The sequence below is a fragment of the Salvelinus alpinus genome, chromosome 6, assembly GCF_045679555.1.
Source record: "Salvelinus alpinus chromosome 6, SLU_Salpinus.1, whole genome shotgun sequence".
Lineage (NCBI taxonomy): Eukaryota > Metazoa > Chordata > Actinopteri > Salmoniformes > Salmonidae > Salvelinus > Salvelinus alpinus.
The window spans coordinates 61528069-61545066 of NC_092091.1; the positions used below are offsets into that span (position 1 = coordinate 61528069).

At 43.4% G+C, this 16998-nt stretch overlaps 1 protein-coding gene across 1 annotated transcript; it reads left to right on the forward strand.

Annotated features, from left to right (window-relative positions):
• Positions 1–3970: 3970 nt before the first annotated feature.
• LOC139577627 (uncharacterized) lies at positions 3971–13453 on the forward strand. Its single transcript, XM_071404763.1, has 3 exons — positions 3971–6441; positions 6838–6968; positions 11888–13453. The coding sequence occupies exons 1-3, from the start codon at positions 6165–6167 to the stop codon at positions 13079–13081; spliced, it is 1602 nt and encodes a 533-aa protein (XP_071260864.1). The 5' UTR covers positions 3971–6164; the 3' UTR covers positions 13082–13453.
• The last annotated feature ends 3545 nt before the right edge of the window (positions 13454–16998 follow it).

Below are 16998 nucleotides of genomic sequence, written 5' to 3' on the forward strand. Positions count from 1 at the left end.
CCACCATTGTTCCTGTACCCAAGCAAGCTAACTGAACTAAATGACTATCGCCCCATAGCATTCACTTCTGTCACCATGAAGTGCTTAGAGAGTCTAGTCAAGGGCCATATCACCACAACCTTACCGCCCCAACAGATCCACGGACGACGCAATCGCCATCGCACTAGAAAACTGCCCTATCCCACCTGAACAAGAGGAATACTGACTACAGCTCAGCTTTCAACACCATAGTGCCCTCAAAGCTCGTCACCTTGAACTCATCCCTGTGTAACTGGGTCCTGGACTTCCTGACAGGCTGACCCCAGTTGGTGAGGACTGCCTGGTACAGTAACTGCACCACCCTGAACCGCATGGCTCTTCAGAGAGTAATGTGGTCAGCCCAATGCACGCTTCCGGCTCACCAGGTCATTTATACAACTCTGTGTCGATGGAAGACCAAGAAGATCATTAGGGACCTCAGCCAACCGAGCCACGGACTGTTCACTTTACTACCGCCTGGCAGATGGTACAGGTGCATCAGAGCCCGAACCAACAGGCTCCGTGATGGCTTCTAACACCAAACTGTTGAACAGCCGTCACTAGCTGTCTGCCTGTCCAGTACTCTGTCCTTCACCTAAGAAACTTTTTCGCACACATACTCCCACAAAATACACACACACACAAGCTCTTTCTCTTTCTCTCTCACACACACACACACACACACACACAAACACAGTCAACGCTGTTGTCCCATGTACAGTTGAAGTCAGAGGTTTACATACACCTTTGCCAAATATATTTAAACTCAGTTTTTCACAATTCCTGACATTTAATCCTAGTAAAAATTCCCTGTCTTGGGTCAGTTAGGATCACCACTTTATTTTAAGAATGTGAAATGTCAGAATAATAGTAGAGAGAATGAGCTTTTATTTCTTTCATCACATTCCCAGTGGGTCAGAAGTTTACATACACTCAATTAGTATTTGGTAGCATTGCCTTTAAATGGTTTAACTTGAGTCAAACGTTTTGGGTAGCCTTCCACAAGCTTCCCACAATAATTTGGGTGAATTTTGTCACATTCCTACTGACAGAGCTGGTGTAACTGAGTCAGGTTTGTAGGCCTCCTTGCTCGCACATGCTTTTTCAGTTCTGCACATACATTTTCTAGAGGATTGAGGTCAGGGCTTTCTGATGGGCACTCCAATACCTTGACTTTATTGTCCTTAAGCCATTTTGCCACAACTTTGGAAGTATGCTTGGGGTCATTGTCCATTTGGAAGACCCATTTGCAACCAAGCTTTAACTTCCTGACTGATGTCTTGAGATGTTGCTTAGATATATCCACATTATTTTACCTCCTCATGATGCCATCTATTGTGAAGTGCACCAGTCCCTCCTGCAGCAAAGCACCCCCATAACATGATGTTGCCACCCCGTGCTTCACGGTTGGGATGGTGTTCTTCGGCTTGCAAGCCTCCCCCTTTTTCCTCCAAACATAACGATGGTCATTATGGCCAAACAGTTCTATTTTTGTTTCATCAGACCAGAGGATATTTCTCCAAAAAGTACGATCTTTGTCCCCATGTGCAGTTGCAAACCGTAGTCTGGCTTTTTTATGGCGGTTTTGGAGCAGTAGCTTCTTCCTTGCGGACTCGTTTTACTGTGGATATAGATACTTTTGTACCCGTTTCCTCCAGCATCTTCACAAGGTCCTTTGCTGTTGTTCTGGGATTGATTTGCACTTTTCGCACCAAAGTATTTTCATCTCTAGGAGACAGAACGCATCTCCTTCCTGAGCAGTATGACGGCTGCGTGGTCCCATGGTGTTTATACTTGCGTACTATTGTTTGTGCAGATGAACATGGTACCTTCAGGCGTTTGGAAATTGCTCCCAAGGATGAACCAGATTTCAATTGATTTTCCCATGATGTCAAGCAAAGAGGCACTGAGTTTGAAGGTAGGCCTTGAAATACATCCACAGGTACACCTCCAACTGACTCAAATGATGTCAATTAGCCTATCAGAAGCTTCTAAAGCCATGACATCATTTTCTGGAATTTTCCAAGCTGTTTAAAGGCACAGTCAAATTAGTGTATGTAAACTTCTGACCCATTGGAATTGTGACAGTGAAATATAAGTGAAATAATCTGTCTGTAAACAATTGTTGGAAAAATGACTTGTGTCATGCACAAAGTAGATGTCCTAACCGACTTGCCAAAACTATAGTTTGTTAACAAGAAATTTGTGGAGTGGTTGAAAAACGAGTTTTAATGACATAAGTGTATGTAAACTTCCGAATTCAACTGTATATAGAGACATTGAACACTGGACACTTCACATTTTTTGTATACTGTTTATACACACTGTATTTATATAATGTATTCTTGACATAGCTCACTCTAATACATCTACTGCTGTACATATCATTCATCCTGTGTATATACGCACAGATTGCTATTCGGATTATTGATATAAACTCAGCAAAAAAAATAAACGTCCTCTCACTGTCAACTGCGTTTATTTTCAGCAAACTTAACATGTGTAAATATTTGTATGAACATAACAAGATTCAACAACAGAGACATAAACTGAACAAGTTCCACAGACATGTGACTTACAGAAATTGAATAATGTGTCCCTGAACAAAGGGGTGGTCAAAATCAAAAGTACTGGAGTGCATCTCCTCCTCATGGACTGCACATGATTTGCCAGTTCTTGCTGTGAGATGTTACCCCACTCTTCCACCAAGGCACCTGCAAGTTCCTGGACATTTCTGGGGGGAATGGCCCTAGCCCTCACCCTCCAATCCAACAGGTCCCAGACGTGCTCAATGGGATTGAGATCCAGGCTCTTTGCTGGCCATGGCAGAACACTGACATTCCGGTCTTGCAGGAAATCAGCAAAAAATAACGCACAGAGCGAGCAGTATGGCTGGTGGCATTGTCATGCTGGAGGGTCATGTCAGGATGAGCCCGTAGGAAGGGTACCACATGAGGGAGGAGGATGTCTTCCCTGTAACGCACAGCATTGAGATTGCCTGCAATGACAACAAGCTCAGTCCGATGATGCTGTGACACACCGCCCCAGACCATGACCCGACCCTCCACCTCCAAATCGATCCGGCTCCAGAGTACAGGACTCCGTGTCACGCTCATTCCTTCGACGATAAACGCGAATCCGACCATCACCCCTGGTGAGACAAAACCGTGACTCGTCAGTGAAGAGCACTTTTTGCCAGTCCTGTCTGGTTCAGCAACAGTGGGTTTGTGCCCATAGGCAACGTTGTTGCCGGTGATGTCTGGTGAGGACCTGCCTTACAACAGGCTTACAAGCCCTCAGTCCAGCCTCTCTCAGCCTATTGCGGACAGTCTGAGCACTGATGGAGGGATTGTGCGTTCCTGGTGTAACTCGGGCAGTTGTTGTTGCCATCCTGTACCTGTCCCGTAGGTGTGATGTTCGGATGTACCGATCCTGTGCAGGTGTTGTTACACATGGTATGCCACTGCGAGGATGACCAGCTGTCCGTTCTGTCTCCCTGTAGCTCTGTCTTAGGCGTCTCACAGTACGGACATTGCAATTTATTGCCCTGGCCACATCTGCAGTCCTCATGCCTCCTTGCAGCATGCCTAAGGCATGTTCACGCAGATGAGCAGGGACACTGGGTATCTTTCTTTTGGTGTTTTTCAGAGTCAGTAGAAAGGCCTCTTTAGTGTCCTAAGTTTTCATAACTATGACCTTAATTGCTTACCATCTGTAAGCTGTTAGTGTCTTAACGACTGTTCCACAGGTGCATGTTCATGAATTGTTTCTGGTTCATTGAACAAGCATGGGAAACATTGTTTAAACCCTTTACAATGAAGATCTGTGAAGTTATTTGGATTTTTACGAATTATCTTTGAAAGACAGGGTCCTGAAAAAGGGATATTTAGTATTATTTGGATTGATTCGTTCTGTTATTTCTTCATTCTAATTTTTCATTATCTGTTTGACATTGTACTGCGCTGCTAGGAGCTGGTAACAAGCATTTAGCTAGTAACTATAACATCCAATAAACTGTGTCCGCCACCATTAAACTTTGATTGATTATATAAACCTTTATATGCTCTTCTTTAAATTTGTGTTCACGGACTGCAGTTGATGAGGAACTGCTGATATCCAGTGTTGCTGGGACTGAACACCTCCCTATGCAACTGGATCCTGGACTTTCTGACGGGCCACCCCCAGGTGGTTATGGGTAGGTAACATCTGCCACGCTGACCCTCAACACAGGGCCGCTCAGGGGTCTGTGCTTAGTCCCGTCCTGTACTCCCTGTTCACCCACGACCTTGGCCGAGCACGAGTCCAATTTCATCATCAAGTTTGCTGACGACATGACGGTGGTAGGCCTGATCACCAACAAGGGAGGAGGTCAGGGACCTGGCAGTGTGGTGCCAGGACAACAACTTCTCCCTCAACATCAGCAAGACAAAGGAGCTGATCGTGGACTACAGGAGACTGAGGGGCGAGCACGCCCCATCCACAGGACTTTAGTGGAGCATGTCGAGAGCTTCAAGTTCCTCTGTGCCCACATCATCAAGGACTTAACTTGGTCCTCTCACACCAGCACAGTCGTGAAGAAGGTGAGACAGTGCCTCTTCCCCCCCAGGAGGTTTGAAAAGATTTGACATGCCCCTTCAGATCCTCAAAAAGTTATACACCATTGATAGCATTTTGACTGGCTGCATCACCGCTTGGTATGGAAACTGCACTGCCCACGATTGCAAGGTGCTACAGAGGGTGGTGTAGATGGCCCAGTACATCACTGGGGCCAAGCTTCCTGCCATCTTGGACCTCTATAACAGGCGGTGTCAGAGGAAGGGACGGAAAATTGTCAAAGACCCCAGCCACAGACTATCGCACAGCAAGCGGTACCAGAGCGTCAATTCTGGGACCAAAAGGCACCTGAACAGCTTCTAACCCCAAGTCATAAGAATGCTAAACAAGACTGCTAAATTGCATGCTCCTTCAAAACTTGAGACACCTATGGCATTGTGTTGTGTGACAAAACTGAACATTTTAGAGTGGCCTTTTATTGTCCCCAGCACAAGGTGCAACTGTGTAATGATCATGCTGTTTAATTAGCTTCTTGATATGCCACACCTGTCAGATGGAGGGATTATCTTGGAAAAGGAAACATGCTTACTAACAGGAATGTAAACACATTTGTGCACAAATGTCTCTCAAATTAAGCTTTTTGTGCATATAGAACATTTCTGGGATCTTTTATTTCAGCTCATGAAACATGGGACCAACACTTTACATGTTGCGTTTATATTTTTGTTCAGTATAAATGGAATAAAGTCAGTCATTCTATTCTTCTGTACTCTATTAATGCTAACACTGTGGCGTTGTACGAATACCCATACTAGTATAACATACTTAAACTGCATACTCATTTCAGCGTTTGATCTAGTATAATTCACTCATCTTTTTGACAACAGCTGATAATCAGATAAATTGACGCCTGTACCAAAAATAACGAATTGCGGGAGTCAACGCAATCAAGCATTAGGTGAAACGTTCAGCTTAATAATGCTGCGTTCATGTCTTAGTCAGAACTACAAATCTCGGACATTTCCAAATTGCTACGGGTTGTATTTATAGGCGTTCGTCGAATCAGCAGATCGGACATTCGGAACAAGATTTTCCTTGTTCCGAATAGAATATGAACGCGGCATATTTTCGAAATTTCACATAATATAAAACGTTATTTTTTCGCATACTACGACCCGTACGCTAGTATGGGTATTCGGACACTGTACTGTTCTTTCTAAACAAGTCTGCTCTCAGCTTGAAAGATAATGATCATAGGATATGTTATGTGTAATATAATGTAATAAGAATTACCGTGTTTCAAACAACAGCGCGCATTCCTTTCCATTTAACCAAACCCTTTGAAATACAGTACGACGCCAACAAATAAGATCCTTTCTCTTCAGTGTAAACGGAAGCGAACAGTGACCAGTAACGACTTCCCCGTTAGCGTTTTTGTTGTTATTTAGACTTTTATTAACACCGTGGAACTCAATATGACTAATTTACCTGCACAGAATCACATACTTGCCTAAGGTAGTGTTTAATTCACGTTGGAGACAGGCCTTGGTTGATAGCTAGCTAAGTTAGCTGCTAACTAAGGTTAGCTAAAAATGGCTAACGTGAACAGTATGGTTTTTCACACTCAAATAGCTTCCATCATGGAGGTGCTAGCGAATGCAGCCGTGGCAGAGATCTGTAAACTCGTAGACGACGACTATGCAGTGTTTCGTTTGGAAATAAGTCAAAGCCAGAAAGAAATCAGGACATTGCGAAGGAAACTACAGCTACAGGAACTTAAGGTGTCACGGGAGCGCGCAGAGAGGACATTGCGAGAGCTCGCCAGTCCCAGTAGTGTCAAGATCCTCGACCGATACAGAGTGGAAAGAGGTACAGTTTGGAGAAGGCCGAGGCTGCGCGGCTTGTTGGCGTTCATGTATAGCTCAGTGCCCGTCACCCGTTCCGTACATGTGTTGAGATGTGTTACCCAGAATTGAGCCTTTGTCAGTTTTTTGATAGTTTGCAATAATTCCCCTGATTTACTTAGCTATCTTGCACAAAGACACAATATGATATTGTAACCAGATCCTTGATGTACTGCATTTCCTATTATTTACTCAATGAAAACAATTTGATGCATATAACATGTCAATCAATAAATAGTATGAAGTGATGAAAAGTGTTACCTCACACCCTAGCCAATTCTAGACAGTGTCAATAGTGTATAATATAGCGTTGAACATTGACAGTACCTAACCACCTCTTTACCCCTAATCGCTCTCTCAGGTGAAAGACATCTCACTGGAGGACACAGGAGCGTTGTGATGCTAAAGGCACACAATACATGGAGAGAAGACCAACCAATCACTGTTGATGAGGAGAGTGGAACCTCAACCCAGCAACTTATCGTGATAGAGGTTAGTTTAATAGTGTTGCATAACACATTACAGTTACTTTGTAAATCAAATGTGGCCTGTATTTCAGAAAGGCTCCACTCATCCTTCATATGATGTGCGAGTACCCTGCAGTTAAATGCTTCTGGGACAAAGTTCATTTCAAAGTGCATGAATGTAAATATTAAATGTGTTGAATCTACTGTATTACTTAACGATGATAGCTCCTTGAATCTCTCAATCATTAAGAGACTATTACTGCTGGCAGGCAGTGCTACTGCAAAAAATAATAAAGTAAAATATATTTAAAAAACACACACACACTACTGCTCAAACGTTTGGGGTCATTTGTACAGTTGTATGTACAGTTGAAGTTGGAAGTTTACATACACTTAGGTTGGAGTCATTAACTCGTTTTTCAACCACTCCACAAATTTCTTGTTAACAAACTATAGTTTTGGCAAGTCGGTTAGGACATCTACTTTGTGCATGACACAAGTAATTTTTCCAACAATTGTTTACAGACAGATTATTTCACTTATAATTCACTGTGTCACAATTCCAGTGGGTCAGAAGTTTACAAACACTAAGTTGACTGTGCCTTTTAAACAGCTTGAAAAATTCTAGAAAATGATGTCATGGCTTCTGATAGGCTAATTGACATAATTTGAGTCAATTGTAGGTGTACCTGTGGATGTATTTCAAGGCCTACCTTCAAACTCAGTGCCTCTTTGCTTGACATCGTGGGAAAATCTAAAGAAATCAGCCAAGACCTCAGAAAAAATTGTAGACCTCCACAAGTCTGGTTCATCCTTGGGAGCAATTTTCAAACGCCTGAAGGTACCACGTTCATCTGTACAACGCAAGTATAAACACCATGGGACCACGCAGCCGTCATACCACTCAGGAAGGAGACGCGTTCTGTGTCCTAGAGATTAACGTACCTTGGTGCGAAAAGTGCAAATCAATCCCAGAACAACAGCAAAGGACCTTGTGAAGATGCTGGAGGAAACGGGTACAAAAGTATCTATATCCACAGTAAAGCGAGTCCTATATCGACATAACCTGAAAGGCCGCTCAGCAAGGAAGAAGCCACTGCTCCAAAACCGCCATAAAAAAGCCAGACTACGGTTTGCAACTGCACATGGGGACAAAGATCGTACTTTTTGGAGAAATGTCCTCTGGTCTGATGAAACAAAAATAGAACTGTTTGGCCATAATGATCATCCTTATGTTTGGAGGAAAAAGGGGGATGCTTGCAAGCTGAGGAACACCATCCCAACCGTGAAGCGAGGGGATGGCAACATCATGTTGTGGGGGTGCTTTGCTGCAGGAGAGACTGGTGCACTTCACAAAATAGATGGCATCATGAGGTAGGAATATTATGTGGATATATTGACGCAACATCTCAAGACATCAGTCAGGAAGTTAAAGCTTGGTCGTAAATGGGTCTTCCAAATGGACAATGACCCCAAGCATACTTCCAAAGTTGTGGCAAAATGGCTTAATGACAACAAAGTCAAGATATTGGAGTGCCCATCGGAAAGCCCTGACCTCAATCCTCTAGAACATTTGTGGGCAGAACTGAAAAAGCGTGTGTGAGCAAGGAGGACTACAAACCTCAGTTACACCAGCTCTGTAAGGAGGAATGGGCCAAAATTCACCCAGCTTATTGTGGGAAGCTTGTGGAAGGCTACCCGAAACGTTTGACCCAAGTTAAACATTAAACAATTTAAAGGCAATGCTACCAAATACTAATTGAATGTATGTAAACTTCTGACCCACTGGGAATGTGATGAAAGAAATAAAGGCTGAAATAAATCATTATCTCTACTTTTATTCTGACATTTCACATTCTTAAAATAAAGTGGTGATCCTAACTGACCTAAGACAGGGACTTTTTACTAGGATTAAATGTCAGGAAATTGTGAAAATCTGAGTTTAAATGTATTTGGCGAAGGTGTATGTAAACTTCCGACTTCAACTGTGTACAGTCGTGGCCAAAAGACACACACATTAATTTCCACAAAGTTTGCTGCTTCAGTGTCTTTAGATATTTGTCAGATGTTACTATCTAATACTGAAGTATAATTACAAGCATTTCATAAGCGTCAAGGGCTTTTATTGACAATTACATGAAGTTGATGCAAAGAGTCAATATTTGCAGTGTTGAACCTTCTTTTTCAAGACCTCTGCAATTCGCCCTGGCATGCTGTCAATTAACTTCTGGGCCACATCCTGACTGATGGCAGACCATTCTTGCATAATCAATGCTTGGAGTTTTTCAGACTTTGTGGGTTTTTGTTTGTCCACCCGCCTCTTGAGGATTGACCACAAGTTTTCAATGGGATTAAGGTCTGGGGAGTTTCCTGGCCATGGACCCAAAATATCTATGTTTTGTTCCCTGAGCCACTTAGTTATCACTTTTGGAAAGGTGCTCCATCATGCTGGAAAAGGCATTGTTCGTCACCAAACTGTTCCTGGATGGTTGGGAGAAGTTGCTCTCGGAGGATGTGTTGGTGCCATTCTTTATTAATGGCTGTGTTCTTAGGCAAAATTGTGAGTGAGCCCACTCCCTTGGCTGAGAAGCAACCCCACATGAATGGTCTCAGGATGCTTTACTGTTGGCATGACACAGGACTGATGGTAGCGCTCACCTTGTCTTCTCCGCACAAGCTTTTTTCCAGATGCCCAAAACAATCGTAAAGGGGATTCGTCAGAGAAAATGACTTTACCCCAGTCCTCAGCAGTCCAATCCCTGTACCTTTTGCAGAATATCAGTCTGTCCCTGATGTTTTTCCTGGAGAGAAGTGGCTTCTTTGCTGCCCTTCTTGACACCAGGCCATCCTCAAAGTCTTCACCTCACTGTGCGTGCAGATGCACTCACACCTGCCTGCTGCCATTCCTGAGCAAGCTTTGTACTGGTGGTGCCCCGATCCCGCAGCTGAATCAACTTTAGGAGACGGTCCTGGCGCTCGCTGGACTTTCTTGGGTGCCCTGAAGCCTATTTCACAACAATTGAACCGCTCTCCTTGAAGTTCTTGACGATCCGATAAATGGTTGATTTAGGTGAAATCTTACTGGCAGCAATATCCTTGCCTGTGAAGCCCTTTTTGTGCAAAGCAATGATGACGGCACGTGTTTCCTTGCAGGTAACCACGGTTGACAGAGGAAGAACAATGATTCCAAGCACCACCCTCCTTTTGAAGCTTCCAGTCTGTTATTCGAACTCAATCAGCATGACAATGATATCCAGCCTTGTCCTCGTCAACACTCACACCTGTGTTAACGAGAGAGTCACTGACATGATGTCAGCTGGTCCTTTTGTGGCAGGGCTGAAATGCAGTGGAAATGTTTTTGGGGGATTCAGTTCATTTGCATGGCAAAGAGGGACTTTGCAATTAATTGCAATTCATCTGATCACTCTTCATAACATTCTGGAGTAAATGCAAATTGCCATCATACAAACTGAGGCAGCAGACTTTGAAAATTAATATTTGTGTCATTCTCAACTTTTGGCCACGACTGTTTTTTATATATATATATCACACACCTACTTTCATATTTTTTACTTTGCTTCCAGTCCCAAAAAGGGAATAGGGAGAGTTTTCCCTGGTCGCCGAGAGGGGGGGGTGGGAGTGTGGATGTAAAAGCTTCTTCGGTTGATTATGGGGTGGGAACTGACAACTAACCTGTGTTGCTAGGCAGGGTGGGAAGGAGTCGAAAACATGGTTTCCATGTGTGGTGGGCGGAAACATGTTGAGCTGGGGGAGAATGGCATTAGAGGTCTTCACGGATAAAAACCTGTACCCGAATATCCCAGACCCAATCCGAGGCCCAGAATTCTAAATAATATCACAGGTCTGGGTTGGATCTGATTGATTGTCACGGGTCTCGGGTATGTGTAATTTTAACTGAACTGTCTGGAAGGGCCCGTACAGAACCAAATGGGACTGCTGTAGCAGAGAGAGATTTCATAATTCATGCTGCTGCTCTTGCTTTTCATGAGAGTGTAGCTGATTGTTGTTGTTGGCCAATCATAAGTCATCAAAGCAGATATTGGCTACAGTCGTTGGGCCTCGTTCCGTGTCGCAAAAGTTGGGAGATATCTAATCAATGGAAGGTGGAATTAAAATGTATGGAATTAAAAGTTAAAGGAGAAGGATAGGCTACAACGACCAAGAGCCAACAGGTAGCCTGCTACTTAATATTCTGAATGGAGTTGTTACACATGCACTGCAGCCTCAATTAGCCTAACTAGCTTCTCCTGGTTTGATGCAGTCAAGACAAGTACTACGTAGGCATATTTCATAATAAATAACCTAGCTATGGCAGCTAGCGGCAGGTAGCCTAGTGGTTAAGAGCATTGGGCCAGTAACCGAAAGGTTGCTGGTTCAAATCCTGAGCCGAAATCTGTCTGTGCCCTTGAACAAGGCACTTAACCCTAATTGCTCCAGGATCGTCGTCAATAATGCCTGATCCCTGGCCGTGACCTGCAACAAATAAATGTCCAATTCACATGTGTATAATACACACTTGTACATGTCTCTATATTTGAAAAATTTATTTATGCATATCTGGTCCGAGTGGGAAAGCCCCAGGTCCATTTCATAACAGGTCCAACTTTTTGGACCCGTGAAGATGTCTAAATGGGATGGTGAGTTGGTGGTGTAGGACCATCTCTTATGTTACTCTTACTCTCTTCTTTACACCAATTTTATTATTACAAAATCTGTGTGATCAATATGATAATTTCTCTATGTTTTTCTTTGGAAGCCTACAGATACATGTTGTATAAACTGTGTAAATTGAAATGAATATTGTACCCCCCCCCCCCCAAAAAAGACAGGTCAAATACAAACTTGGTCCAAAAATGTACTTCCCTACGACATTGTTATCCAATTCTACTCATGTACCGTTAATAACCTCCTCTCTTGTGTCAGTCTGCAGATGCAGAGGCTGCAGGTCCTGGGGTCAAGCAGGAGAAGACTGAAGGAGAGGAGGAACCATGGCACAGCAGAGACATCCAGACTGGAGCTCATCCTGTAGCCACGGAGGACCCCACCACTGCCACAGTGCAGCCCATGACCCGACGCAGCATCACGGAGGTCAGTGGAACTCCAAACGCCGTCCTCAAGTCAGAGACCAATACCAAGACTTTAACAGGGCTGGGCTGTCCTGCTCCACGCTCAGAATATTTCCATTACGGTAACCCGAGGATGGTTCTGTCCCATCAGAACTCAGGTGACACGTTACAGACTGGCAATGAGCCGTCCTGTTCATACACTACAGAGACAGAGATACCTGGTGACATGTCTGTGAGCTTAGATACACAGACTAATCCAATGAGAGAGGACTGGAACCGGTACAGTTCTAGAGTATACTCTGAAGGGTGCCTAGATGAGAAAGGAGAGGGTCTCGTCGTAGATGAGATGACTGTGAAAGTGGAGGGCGATGCTCCTGTGACATGGAATGCAGACGAGACTCACTTCGGAGAAGGACACTCGCAGGGAAACTCCAGTGATTTCTTAGACTACAGGGAAAGCTTAGAGACAAATCTAAAGGTCCCGACCCACTCACCTTTACACCCAGTGTCCATGTCGATGGCACCTTCCGATTCACAAGGCCGCATCCTTTTCGATCAGGTATTGAACTCAAACGACCAAAGGGCCAAGCCGTGGGGAGAGGGAGCAACAACGGGCGGTAAAGAAAAGCAGTTCTTCTGCATGTTCTGTAACAAAGGCTTTAGCTGCCCACAGAAGGTGGAGATCCACCAGAGAGTCCACACAGGGGTGAAACCCTTCATCTGTACCCAGTGTCACATGCGCTTCGCCCATGCTGGCAACCTGAAGAGGCACCAGCGGTTCCACACAGGGGTAAAACCCTTCAAATGTACCCAGTGTCACATGCGCTTCACCCAGGCTGGTGACCTGAAGAGGCACGAGAGGGTCCACACAGGGGAGAAACCCTACAGTTGCCCCCAGTGTGAGAAGAGGTTCTCCCGTCAGGACCAGCTGAAGATGCACCTGAAGGTCCACACGGGAGAGAAGCCATTCGCCTGTACTCACTGTGGAAAGAGGTTTTCAGAGAGGACCTACCTCAGGATGCACCAGCAGAAACACCATTCCACTCTATAACATAGAAAGTAACCATTCCACTCAATAGCTTCTGACGTTTAGATCAAATCCTGCATTAAAGACTAAGATGAATGTTCATTGTTGTCAGCAGAAAAGATCAACAGATACATCTGAGCACAAGAGAGTAACAGATTTCTCTGAATATTCCTGGGTAGAATATTGCATCCAGACATTGTGATATATCTATAAGGCATAAATAAGCCTACAATAGTCTGTAACATATTGTGTTTGTACTGTGTAGGCTATATGATGTTCACACATTTTCCCAAGACACTTTTAATGCAGATTTGTAGTTGAGACATGTGTATGTTTGGTTTTCATATGGTGTATTTAAAACTTGTTTGTTTAATAAACACAAAATTGGACTTTTCATTCTAAGACTTTCATTGAGAATCTCTTTAGTATACATCACATCTGATCTCACGCTTTCTAACCAATATACACTTACTAAATATACCTACACACTAACACCTATTGTACACGTCAAAATAGTTTAGTCAGGTTTGTCTGACTTTTGACTTACCATAGCTGAATCATATTTATGTACACCATAATGGGCTTAACAACAATGAAGTCATTCTGTAACTACAGTATAAGACTCAAACATAGTGGGGATGGGTAAACACTCCATGTTGAAAGTGTGATTATTGTCTGTGTGTACGTACCTGAGGGAGTGTATGTCTGTGTAATCTGTATCACCTGTCTCTTCCAGGGGGATGAGGGTCAGGAGGTGCTGCTGGTGGAGGAGGGTCTAGGGAACCCTGAGGGGACAATGGTCATGGAGGACAACCAGACTACACCTCCTCCTGAACCCACAGAGGAACCAGCTGAGCAGCACAGGACCACACAGTCTCACTGAGGTGAGCCCACTAAACTACTGTCTGAATGGTATTAGGTCAGGGCCCGTATCCACAAAGCCTCTCAGAGTAGGAGTGCTGTTCTTGGATCAGTTTTGCCTTTTAGATAATCATGAATAAGACTATGTAGACTATGTAGGCGGTCCTCGATCAGCACTCTTACTCTAAGCCGCTTTGTAGATACAGGCCCAGGACTTTATTAATTTTGTCTTCAATTAAATGGGTTTCTATTGCATGTTCAACTCTACTGATGGTTTTATCACAACAAATGTAGTGTTATTGTGAATGTCCCTACTGTGGTCTTGGCACATGAGCTCTAGCCCAACAGCTGGCAGATACAGTGCAGTTAGGATTATTATGGATAAGAGATTATTTAAATTTTTCAAACAGCATTTCACTAGAATAAGACTTTCGATATTTAATTGGAAGGAGAGTCGAGCTCATCACCATGCACTTTCACCACCCTGTGAAGTTCATAACTTATTTAATCTGTAGCCGAAAAACAGCATGCTTTCTTGAGTCGTAGTGAGAATCAAATCAAATTGTATTAGTCACATGCGCCGAATACAACAGGTGTAGTAGACCTTAGTGAAACGCTTACTTACGAGCCCCTAACCAACAATGCAGTTTTAAAAAATACGAGTAAGAGTAAGAAAAAAAGTAACAAGTAATTAAAGAGCAGCAGTAAAATAACAATAGCGAGACTATACAGTGCCTTGTAAAAGTATTCAACCCCCTTGGCATTTTTCCTATTTTGTTGCATTACAACCTGTAATTTAAATGGATTTTTATTTGGATTTCATGTAATGGACATACACAAAATAGTCCAAATTGGTGAAGTGAAATTTAAAAAAAACGTAAAAAAAAAAAATCAGAACTGAAAAGTGGTGCGTGCATATGTATTAACCCCCTTTGCTATGAAGCCCCTAAATAAGATCTGGTGCAACCAATTACCTTCAGAAGTAACATAATTAGTTAAATAAAGTCCACCTGTGTGCAATCTAAGTCACATGATCTCAGTAAAAATATACACCTGTTCTGAACGGCCCCATAGTCTGCAACACCAAGCAAGCGGTACTATGAAAACCAAGAAGCTCTCCATACAGGTCAGGGACAAAGTTGTGGAGAAGTACAGATCAGGGTTGGGTTATAAAAAAATGTCAAACTTTGAACATCCCACAGAGCACCATTAAATCCATTATAAAAAAGTGGAAAGAATAGGGCACCACAACAAACCTGCCAAGAGAGGGCTGCCCACCAAAACTCACAGACCAGGCAAGGAGGGCATTAATCAGAGAGGCAACAAAGAGACCAAAGATAACCCTGAAGGAGCTGCAAAGCTCCACAGTGGAGATTGGAGTATCTGTCCATAGGACCACTTTAAGCCGTACACTCCACAGAGCTGGGCTTTACGGAAGAGTGGCCAGAATAAAATAAGGAAACATGTTTGGTGTTCACCAAAAGGCATGTGGGAGACTCCCCAAACATATGGAAGAAGGTACTCTGGTCAGATGAGACTAAAATTGAGCTTTTTGGCCATCAAGGAAAACGCTATGTCTGGCGCAAACCCAACACCTCTCATCACCCCGAGAACACCATGCTGTGGGGATGTTTTTCGTCAGGGACTGGGAAACTGGTCAGAATTGAAGGTATGATGGATGGCACTAAATACAGGGAAATTCTTGAGGGAAACCTGTTTCAGTCTTCCAGAGATTTGAGACTGGGACGGAGGTTCACCTTCCAGCAGGACAATGACCCTAAGCATACTGCTAAAGCAACACTCGAGTGGTTTAAGAGGAAACATTTAAATGTCTTGGAATGGTCAAAGTCCAGACCTCAATCCATTTGAGAATCTGTGATATGACTTTTAAAGATTGCTGTATACCAGTGGAACCCTGTCGAAAAAGAGGAAATAAATAAAAAACTGAGGCTTAAATGCAAAAAAACAAAAATATCATGGTGAAAAGATGAAAACAAAACATTTCCGCATCAAGCCATCAGTGTAAATTATAGATGTCAAACTCATTCCATGGAGGGCCTAGTGCCCTCAAATTCAACTCTGGACTTCGAAAACAGTTCCACTGCATTTTTTAAATTGATCCCCTCTAATCAGAGACTGATTTAGACCTGGGACACCAGGTGTGTGCAAAAAATTTTTATCAGGTAGAACAGAAAACCAGCAGGTTCCAGACCTCGTAGGGTAAGAGCTGAGTACCTCTGGCCTAGTGTATGCTAGTTTTTGTTTTTTCCTTTCGATTATGCGTGAGGAGTTCATTACTAATTAGTGACCTTAATTAGTCAATCAAGTACAAGGGACGAGCGAAAACCCCCAATCACTCGGCCCTGCATTGAATGAGTTTGACTCGCGGCGTAAATGATCGGCACACACACCTCTGGCTTCGATTTCTAGGATAATTGCGTACGTCACATGATCAAGAAATAAAATACATAAAATCTATGAATCAGTACCTTATACAATAGAATGCATGAACTACTACATTGTGTGCATCAGCAGACCGAGAAATATAATGAATTATTGCATTTAGAAATACCATGTGAACATTTCCTCAGAATAAATAACACAGGATTGTAGAAAAACAGAATGTACAGAAGGACATGGAGGAGACTGGGTGACCGACCTTTGAGAAATGACGTGCTATTGGGGATTTAGGGTCATTTCTCCTTACACCACTCCTGTGTTCTATAATACGTGTTCTTACCTGTTTTGCCCATGTATTGGTTATTGCATGGACAAGAGAAGGTATATGACGTTAGAAGAGCTGCATGTGAGGAACTGTTTCATAGTGTATTGTTTACCAATGGCAGAGCTATTGAATTCGCTCACTTTAATACAGGAGTCCCTATATGCCGCACACCTACGGCAGGGGTAGAAACAGGTAACCTTGTTCATTCGTCCGTTATTATTTGTTATTTTTGGGGGGAGGGGGCCTAAGTGTCAGCCCGAACAATGATATTCCCTGCCCTGCAGTGGTAAGAGAGGTGGATCAGAGAAAATCTTTAGGCAAACAGGATCAGACATGAGGACATTCCAATGTTACT